This window comes from Ictidomys tridecemlineatus, chromosome 10 (genome assembly GCF_052094955.1).
Source record: "Ictidomys tridecemlineatus isolate mIctTri1 chromosome 10, mIctTri1.hap1, whole genome shotgun sequence".
Lineage (NCBI taxonomy): Eukaryota > Metazoa > Chordata > Mammalia > Rodentia > Sciuridae > Ictidomys > Ictidomys tridecemlineatus.
Window position 1 is genome coordinate 114,924,446 of NC_135486.1, and position 14,245 is coordinate 114,938,690.

Sequence of the window (14,245 nt, forward strand, 5' to 3'; positions counted from 1 at the left end):
AGTTACTCTAGTTACAGAAAAAATACCCCATTAGGTAGTTCTGTGTTCTTAAAGGTTTCTATAGCAAAAGGAAAAGAACATCTTGCCCCAGTCATGACTCTTCTACTTGGCATGGTTGTTTTACAGGATGAAGTCATAAAACAAAATGGAGTCACATTTGCTCCTACTATCACATTCCCCACTGGTTTTAGTAGGTTTGATGTCAATCTTGCACATCATTAGGCTTAAGTCCAGGTGTTCTTTTTCTACTATCACACACTAAACATTTTTTAAATAAAGCCTGTTTAACAAACTTTTGCAACTGTGGAGACCTCCACATTTATGTAGACAAAATATCTTTTCCTTTGACTCCAGAGTTTTGGTCCAGTGGGATTTAAGAAAAAAACCATCACCGTGTCTGAGGACGAACAGTGGAAGAGAATAAGAACACTGCTGTCTCCAACCTTCACTAGTGGAAAACTCAAGGAGGTAATAAAATAGGAAGGCTTTTCATTGGAAACTTAAAGGATTAATCTGGGTATGGGTAGAAAGGGAGAGAGATAGTAGTCCCTTTCAAAGGGATAGTCCTCTGAATTTGAACTTCCTAAAAATGTTCTTTTGTCTTTATGTTTTAGAAGAGATATAATGAGAATCATTATAAATGTCTCATATTTCTTCATTCTGGGAAAGCCATAGCCTTGGGGACTGAGTCTCCTCACTTAACTATGGGTGATCTTGTGTTTTGTGCATAGATGTTCCCCATCATTAACCAGTATGGAGATGTGTTGGTGAAAAACATGAGACTGGAATCAGAGAAGGGCAAGTTTATCAACTTGAAAGAGTAAGTAGCAGGGCAGCTCTGGCATTCCAAGCTCCACCAGGAGCCCCATCCAACTGCCTGCTGAATTCCAAATGTTGAGCTAGTGCAATGAGCAGACAAAAGCAAGTTTGGAGTCACAACTCCAACTATTCATCCAAGAAGGAGCTTCTCCCAGGTGGAGACAGGGAAGCTGGGTAGAAAGGATCTCTCCTGTATCCACCAAGGTTTGTTTGGCTGCTATTTGTGACTTTGGATATACTAGAAGACAAAATACTGTCAAGGTCAAGGTCACCTTTTTTGAGCCCTCTAGGAAGACTCAGTTATTCCACCCTTGTCCTGCTGAAGCTCAGTTTGTACACAACTATCATCATTCACATTCTATTTGTGCTACTGTAGTATGTCTGATTATGGATCTTATCCCTGTTTGGGTAAGCTTCTTGAGTTCAGAAGTGAGTCTAACTCACCTCACTGTCCCCATCACTCCTAGAACAAGGGCAGTACTCATTTGCAACTCATAAAGGCCTCATAGTAAGTGTGAAGGGGTCATGGAGTCATCTGATAGTCCAGCAGATAACTGTGAGTGTGTGGCTCACTGCTTGTCTTGCCTGGGCATGTGAACTTACTCCTACTTCTTGCTGCATGTGTAGTGGAAGGATTGGGAAGAGGCACTGGTTTTAACTTTCCATGTCTTTCTCTATTCAGCATCTTTGGAGCCTATAGTATGGATGTGATCACAGCAACATCATTTGGAATGAACATTGATTCCCTCAACAACCCACAAGATCCCTTTGTGGAGAAAGTCAAGAAGCTGTTAAAATTTCATTTCTTTGACCCTTTGCTTCTCTCAGTAAGTATGTGGACTACTATGTTATTCGTTCCCTCTCTCTATTTAAATAAGATCATTATTGATACATAATTAACAATCTTTTAATTACCCCACTTAATTATACAATTAAATTGTTCAGTACAAAGATATACTCAACCATCACTAGTGACCATTTGTCAACTCAGAACCAGACTACAATTTCATTATAAACTCTGTATTCCCCAAGCCTAAGCAACCATAGATCTATTTTCTGACTATAGATTTGCTGATACTGTAAATTTTCTATTAACAAATCCTACAATATGTGGCTTTGCATGTCTGACTTCTTTCATTTATCATTGTATTTTCAAATTCTTCCATCCTGAAGCATGTGTGAGTACTTCATTTCTTTTTTTAAAAAAGTTATTTATTTATTTGTTCTAATGAATTATACATGACGGTAGAATTCATTCCACTACATAAAACACAAATGGAGCACAAATTTTAACTTCTGTACTTGTACATAAAGTAGATTCACACCATTTGTGTCATCATACGTGTTCCTAGGGTAATGATGTCCATCTCATTCCACCATCACTCCTACACCCATCACCCCTCCGTTTCCCTTGCCCTATCCAAAGTTTCTCCATTCTTTGGATGACCCCCCCCATTATGGATCAGCATCCACTTATGAGAGAAAACATTTGGCTTTTTGTGTTTTGGGATTGGCTTACTTCACTTAGCATGATATTCTCCAACTGTATTCATTTTTGTGAAAATTCCATGATTTTATTCTCTTTTAATGCTGAATAATATTCCATTGTGTATATGTATTACACTTTCCTTATCCATTCATCTGTTGATGGGCATCTAGGTTGGTTCTACAGTTTAGCTATTGTGAATTGAGCTGATATAAACATTAATGTGGCTGCATCACTCTAGTATGCTGATTTTTAATCCTTTGGGTATAAACCAAGAAGTGGGATAGCTGGGTCAAATTGTGGTTCCATTCCAACTTCTCTGAGGAATCTCCATACTGCTTTCCGAAGTGGTTGCACCAATTTGCAGTCCCACCAGCAATGTAAATGCCTTTCCCCTCACATTCACACCAACATATATTTCTGCTTGTATTCTTCATAACTGCCATTATGACTGGAGTGAGATGAAATCTTAGAGTAGTATTGATTTGCATTTCTCTAATTACTAGAGATATTGAACATTTTTTTAATATATTTGTTGATCACTTGTGTTTCTTCTTCTGAGAAATGTCTGTTCAATTTCTTAGCCCTTTTTTGATAGGGTTATTTGCTTTTTTTGTGTTAAGTTTTTTTGAGTTCTCTATATATCCTGGAGATTAGTGCTCTATATGATGTGCATGTTGTCAAAATTTGCTCCCGTTTTTTAGGCTCTCTCTTCACCTTATTGATTGTTTCTTTTATTGATAAGAAGCTTTTCAGTTTGAATCCATCCCATTTGTTGTTTATTGATTTTATTTCTTGCACTTTAGGAGTCTTGTTAAGGAAGTCAGAATCTAATCTGACATAATGAAAGTTTGGGCCTACTTTTTCTTCTATTAGGTGCAGGGTCTCTGGCCTAATTACTAGGTCCTTGATTCACTGTGAGTTAAGTTTTGTGCATGGTGAGAGGTAGGGACTTAATTTCACATTGCTACATATGGATTTTCAGTTTTCCCAGAATCATTTGTTGAAGAGGCTTTTTTTCCCCCAGTGAATGTTTTTGGTACCTTTGTCTAGTATGATATAACCATATTCATGTGGGTTTGTCTCTGTGTCTTCTATTCTGTACCATTGGTCAACAAGTCTATTTTGGTGCAGATACCATGCTGGTTTTGTTTCTATAGTTCTGTAGTATAGTTTAAGGTCTGGGATAGTGATGCTTCCTGCTTCACTTTCTTGTTAAGGATTGCTAGCTATTCTGGGTCTCTTATTTTTCCAAATAAATTTTATAATTGCCTTTTTTATTTCTATGAAGAATGTCGTTGGAATTTTAATGGGGATTACATTAAATCTGTATAACACTTTTGGTAGTATGGATTTGCCAGAATTTAATTGAGACTTTTTGCATCTATGTTCATTAAAGATATTGGTCTGAAATTTTCTCTTGTTGATGTGTCTTTGGCTTGTTTTGGAATCAGAGTGATTGAGTTTGGAAATGTTCCCTCTTTTGCCATTTCATGGAATAATTTAAGGAGTATTAGTTTTTGGTCTTCTTTGAAGGTCTTGTGAGAATCTGGTAGAGCTCTTCTTTGTATGTAGGCTTTTGATGGTGTCTTCTATTTCCTTGCTTGAAATTGATCTGCTTAACTTGTGTATATTACCTTGATTCAGTTTGGATAGATCATGACTCTAGAAATTTGTTGATGTCTTTGATATTTTCTATTTAACTGGAGTATAAATTTTTTAAATAGTTTTTAATTATCTTCTTATTTCAGATGTGTCCATCATGATATTTCCTTTTTATCACAGATTTTAGTAATTTAAGTTTTCTTTATTTTTATTAGTGTGGCTAAGGGTTTATGAATTTTATTTATTTTTTCAAAGAACAAACTTTGTGTTTTGCCAATTTTTTCAATTGTTTCTTTTGTTTCAATTTCATTGATTTCAGCTCTGATTTTAATTATTTCCTGTCTTCTACTACTTTTAGTGTTGATTGTTATTTTTGGGGGGGCTTTGAGATGTAATTTTAGGTCCTTTATTTATTGGCTTTTTCTTATTTAAAGAAATGAACTCCATGCAATGAACTTTCCTCTTAGTACGACCTTCATAGTATCCCTGAGATTTTAATATGTTGTATCAGTGGTCTCATTTACCTCTAAGAATTTTTTTATCTTCTCTCTGATGTTTTCTGCTATCCCTTGATCATTCAGTAGCATATTATTTAGTCTCCAGGTTTGGAGTAGCTTCTGTTTTTCATTTTATCATTAATTTCTAATTTCATTCAATTATAATCTGATGGCATGCAGGGTAGTATCTCTATTTGTATTTGCTAAGAGTTGTTTTGTGGCATAATATATGGTCAATTTTAGAGAAGGATCCATGTGCTGCTGAGAAGAAAGTGTATTCACTCATTGATGAATGATATATTCTCTATATGTCTGTTAAATCTAAGTTATTGATTGTATTATTTAATTGTATAGTTTCTTTGTTTAGCTTTTGTTTGGAAGATCTACCCAGTGGTGAATGTGTTGTGTTAAAGTCACCCAGTATTATTGTGTTGTGGTCTATTTTACTCTTGAATTTGAGAAGAGATTGATGAATGTAGATGGCCATTACATTTGGCCTTTTCTTGTTATCCCATAATTCATTGTTTGGGGCATAAGTATTTATAATTGTTATTTCTTGTTGATGAATTGTTTTCTTAAGCAGTATAAAATGTCCTTCTTTATTCCTTATAATTAACTTTGTCTTGATGTCTACTTTATTTGATATGAGGATAGAAACCTGTGCTTGTTTACACAGTACATGTGTGTAGTATATTTATTCCCAACCTTTCACCTTCAATTTGTGGATGTCTTTTCCTATGAAATAAGTCTCTTGAAGGTAGCATATTGTTGGTTTTTAAAAAAATCCAATCTGCCAGTCTATGTCTTTTGATTGATGAGTTTAGGCCATTAACATTCAGGGTTATTATTGAAGTGTGGTTTATATTTCCAGTCATTTTGCTTTATTTTTGGTTTTTAATTTGACTTGGTTTCTCCTTTGATTGGCTTTTCCTTTAGTGTACTTCCTCTCTTTGCTGATTTTCATTGTTATTTTTCATTTTTTCTTCATGGAATATTTTCCTAAGGATGTTCTGTAGTCCAGGCTTTCTAGTTGTAAATTCTTTTAATTTTTGTTTATTATGGAAGGTTTTCACTTCATCATGAAATCTAAAGCTTAATTTTGCTGGATATAAGATTCTTGATTGGCATCCATCTTCTTTTAGAGTTTGGTATATATTGTTCCTGGACCCTCTAGCTTTGAAGGTCTGGGTTTAGAAATCTGCAGAGATCCTAATTCATTTTCTCCTATAAGTAATCTGATTCCTTTCTCTTGTAGCTTTTAAATTTCTTTCTTTATTCTGTATGATAGGCATTTTAATTGTTATGTGCCTTGGTGTAGAATCTGTTGTGATTTTGTACACTTGGTGTCTTGTAAGCCTTTTGTATTTGATTTTCCAATTCATTATTCAGGTTTGGAAAAGTTACTGATATTTTTTCATTGAATAAATTGTTGATTCCTTTGTTTTGAAACTGTATGCCTTCCTCTACCCCAATAAGTCTTACATTTGGCCTTTTAATAATTAATGAATGTTTTGCTCATGGTTTCTTACCATCTTCACTGTGTGGTCAACTTTACTTTCAAGATTATATATTTAGTCTTCATTGTCGGAGGTCCTATCTTTCAAGTGATCTAGTCTGATGGTGATGATTTCTATGGAGTTTTTAATTTGCTTTATTGTTTTCTTTATTTCAATGATTTCTTTTCCTTTTTTTGGTAGAATCTCTATCTCCTTATTGAAGTAAATTTTTGCTTCCCATATTTGGCTATGTAGCTCTTTATTGAAATGACCTTTCATTGCCTGTGTTTGCTTTCTTATATCATCCTTTAATTCACAGAACAGTTTAATTACATACATCCTAAACTCTTTTTGGACATCTCTTCTGCTGTGCTGGCCATTGGTTCTAGTAATGTATCTCGGTTTGTTTGGGGCACTTTCTTCCCTTGTTTTTTCACATTGTTTGCATGTCTTTCCCTTTAGCAGTGCAGATCTAAGGTATTACAGTTTTTACCAATAGACTTATAGTATCCCTGAAGAATTCCATGACCTCTCCTTTAAAGAGGAGATCAATATTAACATATCCCCATGCAAACATTATGCAGGCTTAATTAAACCAAATAGCTTCTATTGCAATGTTTACAGTTTTGTCACAATGGACAGAAATGGTGAGTTTGATTATTATTAACAATGTAAACAGTAGGTTGCAAAAAGGTCTACAGTTCATAATGGTGGACAAAGAGAGAAAGGGGGACTGATTTAGGATGAGATGTTAAGGAGGTAGGAAATGAGGATATAGAGTTATTAGATCCTAAGAAGCATAAAAGGGGAATCAAAAGATGTTGGCTAGTAGCAGGAGAAAAGAGAGAAAGAGACTTTGAGGAGATAGATAAGTGGGAAAGGGAGAAAGAGAGAGAGAGAGAGAGAGGAGAGAGAGAAGAGAAGAGAGAACAACAAATAATTTCATTTGCTAATATTCTGTTGAGATTTTGCATCCATAATTATAAGATATATCAGTTTGTAGTTCTCCTGTGTTATCTTTGTGTTAAGTCTTAGGATTAGGTTAACATGGGCATTTTAGGATCTTTTACAAGTGTTCACTGTATTCTATATTTAGAAAATAATAGATATTTCTATGAATGTTTGTAAAGAGGTAAAGAATTGGTATTAGTTCTTTTAATGTTTGGTAGAATTGTCCTTGGAACATCTGGACCTGAGCTTCACTTTGTAGAAAAGTTCCTAATTTTCATCACATGATGTATGTCAATATATATTTTGCATTACTTTTTGTGTCAGTTTCTGTTGTTTGTGTCTTTTTAGGAATTTTTCTATTTCATTTATGTAAATTGTATAATTGTTGTGTAATCTGATTGTTACAATATCTTTATAATTCTTTCTATGTTTATAATGTCAGTATTTCCCCAGTTTTCATTTTGAATGCTACTAACTGTAGCCTTTCTATTTCTTGGTCAGTATAGCTATTATTTTGTGAATTTTGTTGTTTTTTTTTTCAAAGAATTGCATTTGTTTTCATTAATTTATTCTATTGATTTTATTTTTTATTTGATTAGTTTTCACTTTGGTCCTTAATATTTTCTTCATTCTGTTTCCTTTAAGTTTAATTTGCTTTTATTTTTTTCATGATTTATTATGTAAAGTTTTATCATTCATTTGCAATCTTTGGTTTTATTTAATAGATGAGAATTTACCTCTGAGCAATGATGGCTTTTTCTCCATTCCATAAGTTTGATATATTATACCTTCTTTTTTCCTTTCAATACTTTATCTATTTCACTTTATATTTCTTCTTTCATCCAGTGTTTATTTAGGTGTATATTGATCAATTTGCCCATACTCTGAGTTTTCCAATTTTTTTTTCTAATAATGTCTTCTGGATTCCTTCTGTGGTGATTGAGGAATACATGCTCTGTTGGTCCATCCTGACTGCTACTTCTTGAAGAGCATGATTGACTGCAGCCTCAGATTGAAGCCTAGTTTTATCTAAAGCCACTCTATTCCAGTACATGAAGGGGAAAGGGGTCAGGGTTTTCATCTTGCTCCTTTGGCCACTCCACAGAGGCAGAAGGGGCCACTGATCTCACTGGTATAGTGGTGGCCCTATATATGACATCCTCTGCTCAGCCAGTGGCCTGGAGCCCAATCAGTGGTCCCAACAGAAATAGTTCCTCTTTAGGAACTCCTGTGATTTCCACTTTTCCGATTGGTAGAAAAGATGTAATTGCTCCAGGTAAATTTTACATTTTTCACCGAAGTGTCGTTTGTTTTTTCTTTCCCCTGCAGTAATATTTCCATTCCTTACTCCAATTTATGAGGCAATGAATATCTCTCTGTTTCCAAAGGATGTCACAAATTTTTTAAAGAAAGCTATAAAGAGAATGAAAGAATGTCGCCTTCAAGAGAAACAACAGGTAAAATCCGGTTGTGGTTACAGAGGTTCATTTTTGATAATTTATTTGCCTATGGGTGTATGACTTCCATACTTCTTTGTATATTTTTAAAAGGTAGATGAAGAACTCTTGGTTGGGAGTAGTAGAGGGTTTTCATTTGGGGAGAATAAAGAATTTAGCATCTGGGAATTGAGAAACAAGAATGAATTAGAGAGGGAACTGAAATAGAGTAAGATATATTCCATGCTTTTATAATTATGTCAAAATGGACTCTACTCTCATATAACTAAAAAGAACTAATAAAAAGACTTAAATAAATAAAATTATATATTCCAAATACTGAAAAAATAATGAATCAGAGAGAAAGCATTTACAATTAAATAATGGGCATGGAATTTAGTTTGTCAAGGCATAAATATTGCTGATAGAAAAAGTCCCAAATGCTCTAAAAATGAGTCCTTGTATATTGTTGACTAGAATGCAAATTAGGACAGCCTTTATGGAAAACTATGAGGAGGGCCCTCAGAAATCAAATACAGACCCACCGTATGATCTAACAATCTCACTACTAGGTGTATAACCACAGGAAATGAAATCAGTATGTCAAAGAGAGATATGCATTCCCATGTTTATTGCAACACTATGTTAAAATTGTTCTTATTATTTGAGCCAAATAGATTTTGAAATCATCCACCATTAGGAAATGATAAATGCAATTAAAATGTGTCTGAACTGACATAAACATCAAACAGCATATACATATATCAAAGTAATCAGGTACCTGTTGATATGTATAGTTTAATGTTTTTATATATCAGTTGAAATGATTTTTTTTAAATAGAGGAAAAATATTTTATCATATCCCTTCTCTTCAATAGGTAAAATTTCAACATAAAAATTATTTTTCTGGTGCTTTAATTTCATCAGATTTTATATGGTCAAGAATCATTGCATTTCCAAACCTCTCACTTTACAAATTCTCCACACAAGGCATCCTCAGGATAGCTGGAACTGTCTGGCCCCTCATGGAGCAGGCATGGGGTTCTTTAGGTGAAGATTTTGTTTCCTGTATGAAGCCCAGCACAAGGATATGTGCAGGCCAGGGAGCCAGGATGGGCCCTCTAGGTGTCAGTACAAAGTTCTTAGCTTCAAACGTGGTGGGACCTTTCAAGAAGCTTGCCCAAAATCTGATGATGAGCTCTAACAATGGTAGGAGATTAATCTGTGGCATCTTTGGTGAAGAATTAAGGTAGTAAAACAAAATATTGAAGTCCAGGACTTCTCCCTAAGCAAAAAAAATGCAACAGGAGACAAAGCCAGCCACTCTCTGGCCAGGAGGCTGTGTTCAGAATCCACAGGAGCTCACAAGTAGGGAGAGCAAAGGCCAGTAGCTATAGGACACCACAGCCAGTTTTCACTCAGGGAAATGTCCTACTCTTCAAAGTTTGTAGATGGATGCTTTTCTTCACTGATGACTTTGGAAACTCCAGCTGGACTTCTGTACTTACAGAATTTATAGTATCAGAAGGGAAGATAAATTCTGCACTCTTAATGCCCTGCTATCTTTGAAATCTCTCTGTTTCTAGCATCGGGTGGATTTTCTTCAGCTTATGATAAATTCGCAGAATTCCAAAGATGTGGAGTCTCATAAAGGTAAACAAGGTTGCTATCTCATCTACTGATGGGGAAACTCAGAGCGAAAGATTGTTCTGGAAATGTGCAGGAGATTTTCCAGGAAGAAGAGTATTTCTACCTAGTTGCAGAAAGACCATGCTTGGATATCATATACAGTAGCCTGAGGAACTTTCTAGGGAAGCACACCTAGAGCCATGTTCAAATGTTGAAGCTGATAAAAACAAGTATTTCTTTCACTAGCATGGTATTTTTATTCAACTTATTTTCTTACTATTTTTATTTTGATGCTCAATTCTCCCATATTTGTCCACTGGAATCCCTTTCATGTAGGCTCCTGAGTCCTCTATTATTCTTGTCATCTTTTTTATGAATGTTTTAAAAGTAGCTTCTGTTTATTCTGGCCATAGCAATATTGAACTGAAAACATAGATGTTCTCCATGTAGTCTTCACTCCTCATATCTACCACCAGAGAGTTATATTTATCACAGTTCAGGAACCTGTATTGACACACTTCTAGCATTCACAGTCCACAGATTTCCTTAGGGTTTGCTCTTGGTCTTGCACATTCTATGACATGTAACCACATTATAGTAGCATATAGTGTATTCTGTGTCCTTTTCATTTATTTTCTAAGTATTTTCTTGCTTTCTGATTTTAGATATTCTAGGTTTCTGCTCTGTTTCTCATGATAGCTTTATTTTTTGTTTTTGTTTTTGCAATTAATGGAATTTAGAAATCAAAATTTGTGATCATCTTGTGGATTTTTGCTTTTAGATACTCTCAGTAGGCAAAATTATTAACATGAAATACTTCTACATGCAACAGAGGAAATAAATATTTCTGTATCTACTCACATCCAGTGATATAAACTATTTTTCTCTCTCCTTCAATTTTTTTCTAATTTATTGCTTTTTTCTGTAATACACAAATACTCCCATTGCAGTTCTAATTCATGGTACCCAGTACCGTGACAACTAACTGAATAAAGTCCTGAATGTTGAGCAATTAATTCTAGAGAAGAGGACTGGGCTTACTATAACCTGCCAGTATACATATTTTTTTAACTTCTAAATAAGCATCATTTTAATTCATTTAAAAATCTGCAATCTGCATTTGGGGTAAAATTTGGGAGTTCATAACCCACTTCAATCTTATGTACGAAATATGATATGTCAAGAGCTCTGCAATACTGTGAACAACAAATAAAAAAATAAAAATCATTTAGCAAATAAATGATTTCTTTTTTTTATTTTTGGTCGTTCAAAACATTACATAGTTCTTAATACATCATATTTCACAGTTTGATTTAAGTGGGTTATGAACTCCCAACTTTACCCCGTATACAGATTGCTGTATCACATCAGTTACCCTTCCATTGATTGACATATTGCCTTTCTAGTGTCTGATGTATTCTGCTGTCTGTCCTATTCTCTACTATCCCCCCTCCCCTCCCCTCCCCTCCCCTTTTCTCTCTCTACCCCTTCTACTGTAAATCATTTCTTCCATTTATATTATCTTGTCTTACCCCTCCTTTCCTCTTATATATCATTTTGTATAACCCTGAGGATCGCCTTCCATTTCCATGCGATTTCCCTTCTCACTCCCTTTCCCTCCCACCTCTCATCCCTGTTTAATGTAAATCTTCTTCTCAAGCTCTTCGTCCCTACCCTGTCCTTGTTTACTGCCCTTATATCAAAGGGGTCATTTGGTATTTGTTTTTTAAAGATTGACTAGCTTCACTTAGCATAATCTGCTCTAATGCCATCCATTTTCCTCCAAATTCTATGATTTTGTCATTTTTTAATGCAGAGTAATACTCCATTGTGTATAAATGCCACATTTTTTTATCCATTCATCTATTGAAGGGCATCTAGGCTGATTCCATAATCTTGCTATAGTGAATTGTGCTGCTATGAACATCGATGTAGCAGTGTCCCTGTAGCATGCTCTTTTTAGGTCTTTAGGGAATAGACCGAGAAGGGGAATAGCTGGGTCAAATGGTGGTTCCATTCCCAGCTTTCCAAGAAATCTCCATACTGCTTTCCAAATTGGCTGCACCAATTTGCCAGCAATGAACAAGAGTGCCCTTTTCCCCGCATCCTCTCCAGCACTTATTGTTGTTTGACTTCGTAATGGCTGCCAATCTTACTGGAGTGAGATGGTATCTTAGGGTAGTTTTGATTTGCATTTCTCTGACTGCTAGCGATAGTGAGCATTTTTTCATGTACTTATTGATTGATTGTATGTCCTCCTCTGAGAAGTGTCTGTTCAGGTCCTTGGCCCATTTATTGATTGGGTTATTTGTTATCTTATTGTCTAATTTTTTGAGTTCTTTGTATATTCTGGTTATTAGGGCTCTATCTGAAGTGTGTGGATTAAAGATTTGTTCCCAGGATTTAGGCTCCCTGTTTATCTCTCTTATTGTTTCTTTTGCTGAGAAAAAACTTTTTAGTTTGAGTAAGTCCCATTTGTTCATTCTAGTTGTTAACTCTTGCACTATGGGTGTCCTATTGAGGAATTTGGGGCCCGATCCCACAGTATGTAGATCATAACCAACTTTTTCTTCTATCAGATGCCGTGTCTCTGATTTAATATTAAGCTCCTTGATCCATTTTGAGTTAACTTTTGTTCATGGCGAGAGATAGGGATTCAGATTCATTTTGATGAAAATGGATTTCCAGTTTTCCCAGCACCATTTGTTGAAGATGCTATCCTTCCTCCATTGCATGCTTTTAGCCCCTTTATCAAATATAAGATAGTTGTAGTTTTGTGGATTGGTTACTGTATCCTCTATTCTGTACCATTGGTCCACCCGCCTGTTTTGGTACCAGTACCATGCTGTTTTTGTTACTATTGCTCTGTAGTATAGTTTGAAGTCTGATATCGCTATACCGCCTGATTCACACTTCCTGCTTAGCATTGTTTTTGCTATTCTGGGTCTTTTATTATTCCATATGAATTTCATGATTCTTTTGTCTATTTCTACAAGAAATGCTGTTGGGATTTTGATTGGCATGGCATTGAACTTATAGAGAACTTTTGGTAATATGGCCATTTTGATGATGTTAGTTCTGCCTATCCATGAGCAGGGTATATTTTTCCATTTTCTAAGGTCTTCTTCAATTTCTCTCTTTAGGATTCTGTAGTTTTCATTGTATAAGTCTTTCATCTCTTTTGTTAGGTTGATTCCCAAGTATTTTATTCTTTTTAAGGATATTGTGAACGGAGTGGTTGTCCTCGTTTCCATTTCAGAGGATTTGTCGCTGATATACAGGAATGCCTTTGATTTATGCGTGTTGATTTTATAACCTGCCACTTTGCTGAATTCATTTATTAGCTCTAATAGTTTCTTTGTAGACCCTTTTGGGTCTGCTAGGTATAGGATCATATCATCTGCAAATAGTGATAAAATTTAAGTTCTTCTTTTCCTATTTTTATGCCTTTAATTTCTTTCGTCTGTCTAATTGCTCTGGCCAGTGTTTCGAGGACTATGTTGAACAGAAGTGGTGAGAGAGGGCATCCCTGTCTTGTACTAGATCTTAGAGGGAATGCCTTCAATTTTTCTCCATTCAGAATGATGCTGGCCTGTGGCTTATCGTAGATTGCTTTTACAATTTTGAGGTATGATCCAGTTATCCCTAATTTTTCTAGAGTTTTGAACATAAAGGGATGCTGTACTTTGTCGAATGCTTTTTCTGCATCTATTGAGATGATCATATGGTTCTTATTTTTAAGTCTATTGATGTGGTGAATAACATTTATTGATTTCCGTATATTGAACCAGCCTTGCATCCCAGGGATGAATCCTACTTGATCATGGTGTATAATTTTTTTGATATGTATTTCAATACGATTCGCCAGAATTTTATTGAGGATTTTTGCATCAAGGTTCATTAGAGATATTGGTCTGTAGTTTTCTTTCTTTGAAGTGTCTTTGTCTGGTTTCGGAATCAGGGTGATGTTGGCCTCGTAGAATGAATTTGGAAGTTCTCCCTCTTTTTCTATTTCCTGAAATAGCTTGAAAAGTATTGGTGTTAGTTCTTCTTTAAAGGTTTTGTAGAACTCTGCTGTATACCCATCCGGTCCTGGGCTTTTCTTAGTTGGTAATCTTTTGATGGTTTCTTCTATTTCCTCTATTGTTATTGGTCTGTTTAGGTTGTCTATATCCTCCTGACTCAATCTGGGCAGATCATAAGACTTAAGGAATTTATCTATGCCTTCACTATCTTCTATTTTATTGGAGTATAAGGATTCAAAATAATTTCTGATTATCTTTTGTATTTCTGAAGTGTCTGTTGTGATATTACCTTTTTCATCCC

At 35.1% G+C, this 14,245-nt stretch overlaps 1 protein-coding gene and 1 long non-coding RNA gene across 2 annotated transcripts in view; one reads left to right on the forward strand and one right to left on the reverse strand.

Annotated features, from left to right (window-relative positions):
- The window catches only part of LOC144367661 (uncharacterized), a 75,119-nt gene that overhangs the window by 12,357 nt on the left and 48,517 nt on the right, over nucleotides 1-14,245 (reverse strand). The gene's annotated exons all lie outside the window — the stretch shown is intronic.
- The window catches only part of LOC144367640 (cytochrome P450 3A21-like), a 94,895-nt gene that overhangs the window by 9,920 nt on the left and 70,730 nt on the right, over nucleotides 1-14,245 (forward strand). Inside the window, exons 6-10 of the mRNA XM_078024755.1 lie at nucleotides 355-468; nucleotides 732-820; nucleotides 1,502-1,650; nucleotides 8,184-8,311; nucleotides 9,877-9,943. Of these exons, the coding sequence (XP_077880881.1) occupies nucleotides 355-468; nucleotides 732-820; nucleotides 1,502-1,650; nucleotides 8,184-8,311; nucleotides 9,877-9,943 (547 nt within the window). The remainder of the gene's footprint in view (nucleotides 1-354; nucleotides 469-731; nucleotides 821-1,501; nucleotides 1,651-8,183; nucleotides 8,312-9,876; nucleotides 9,944-14,245) is intronic.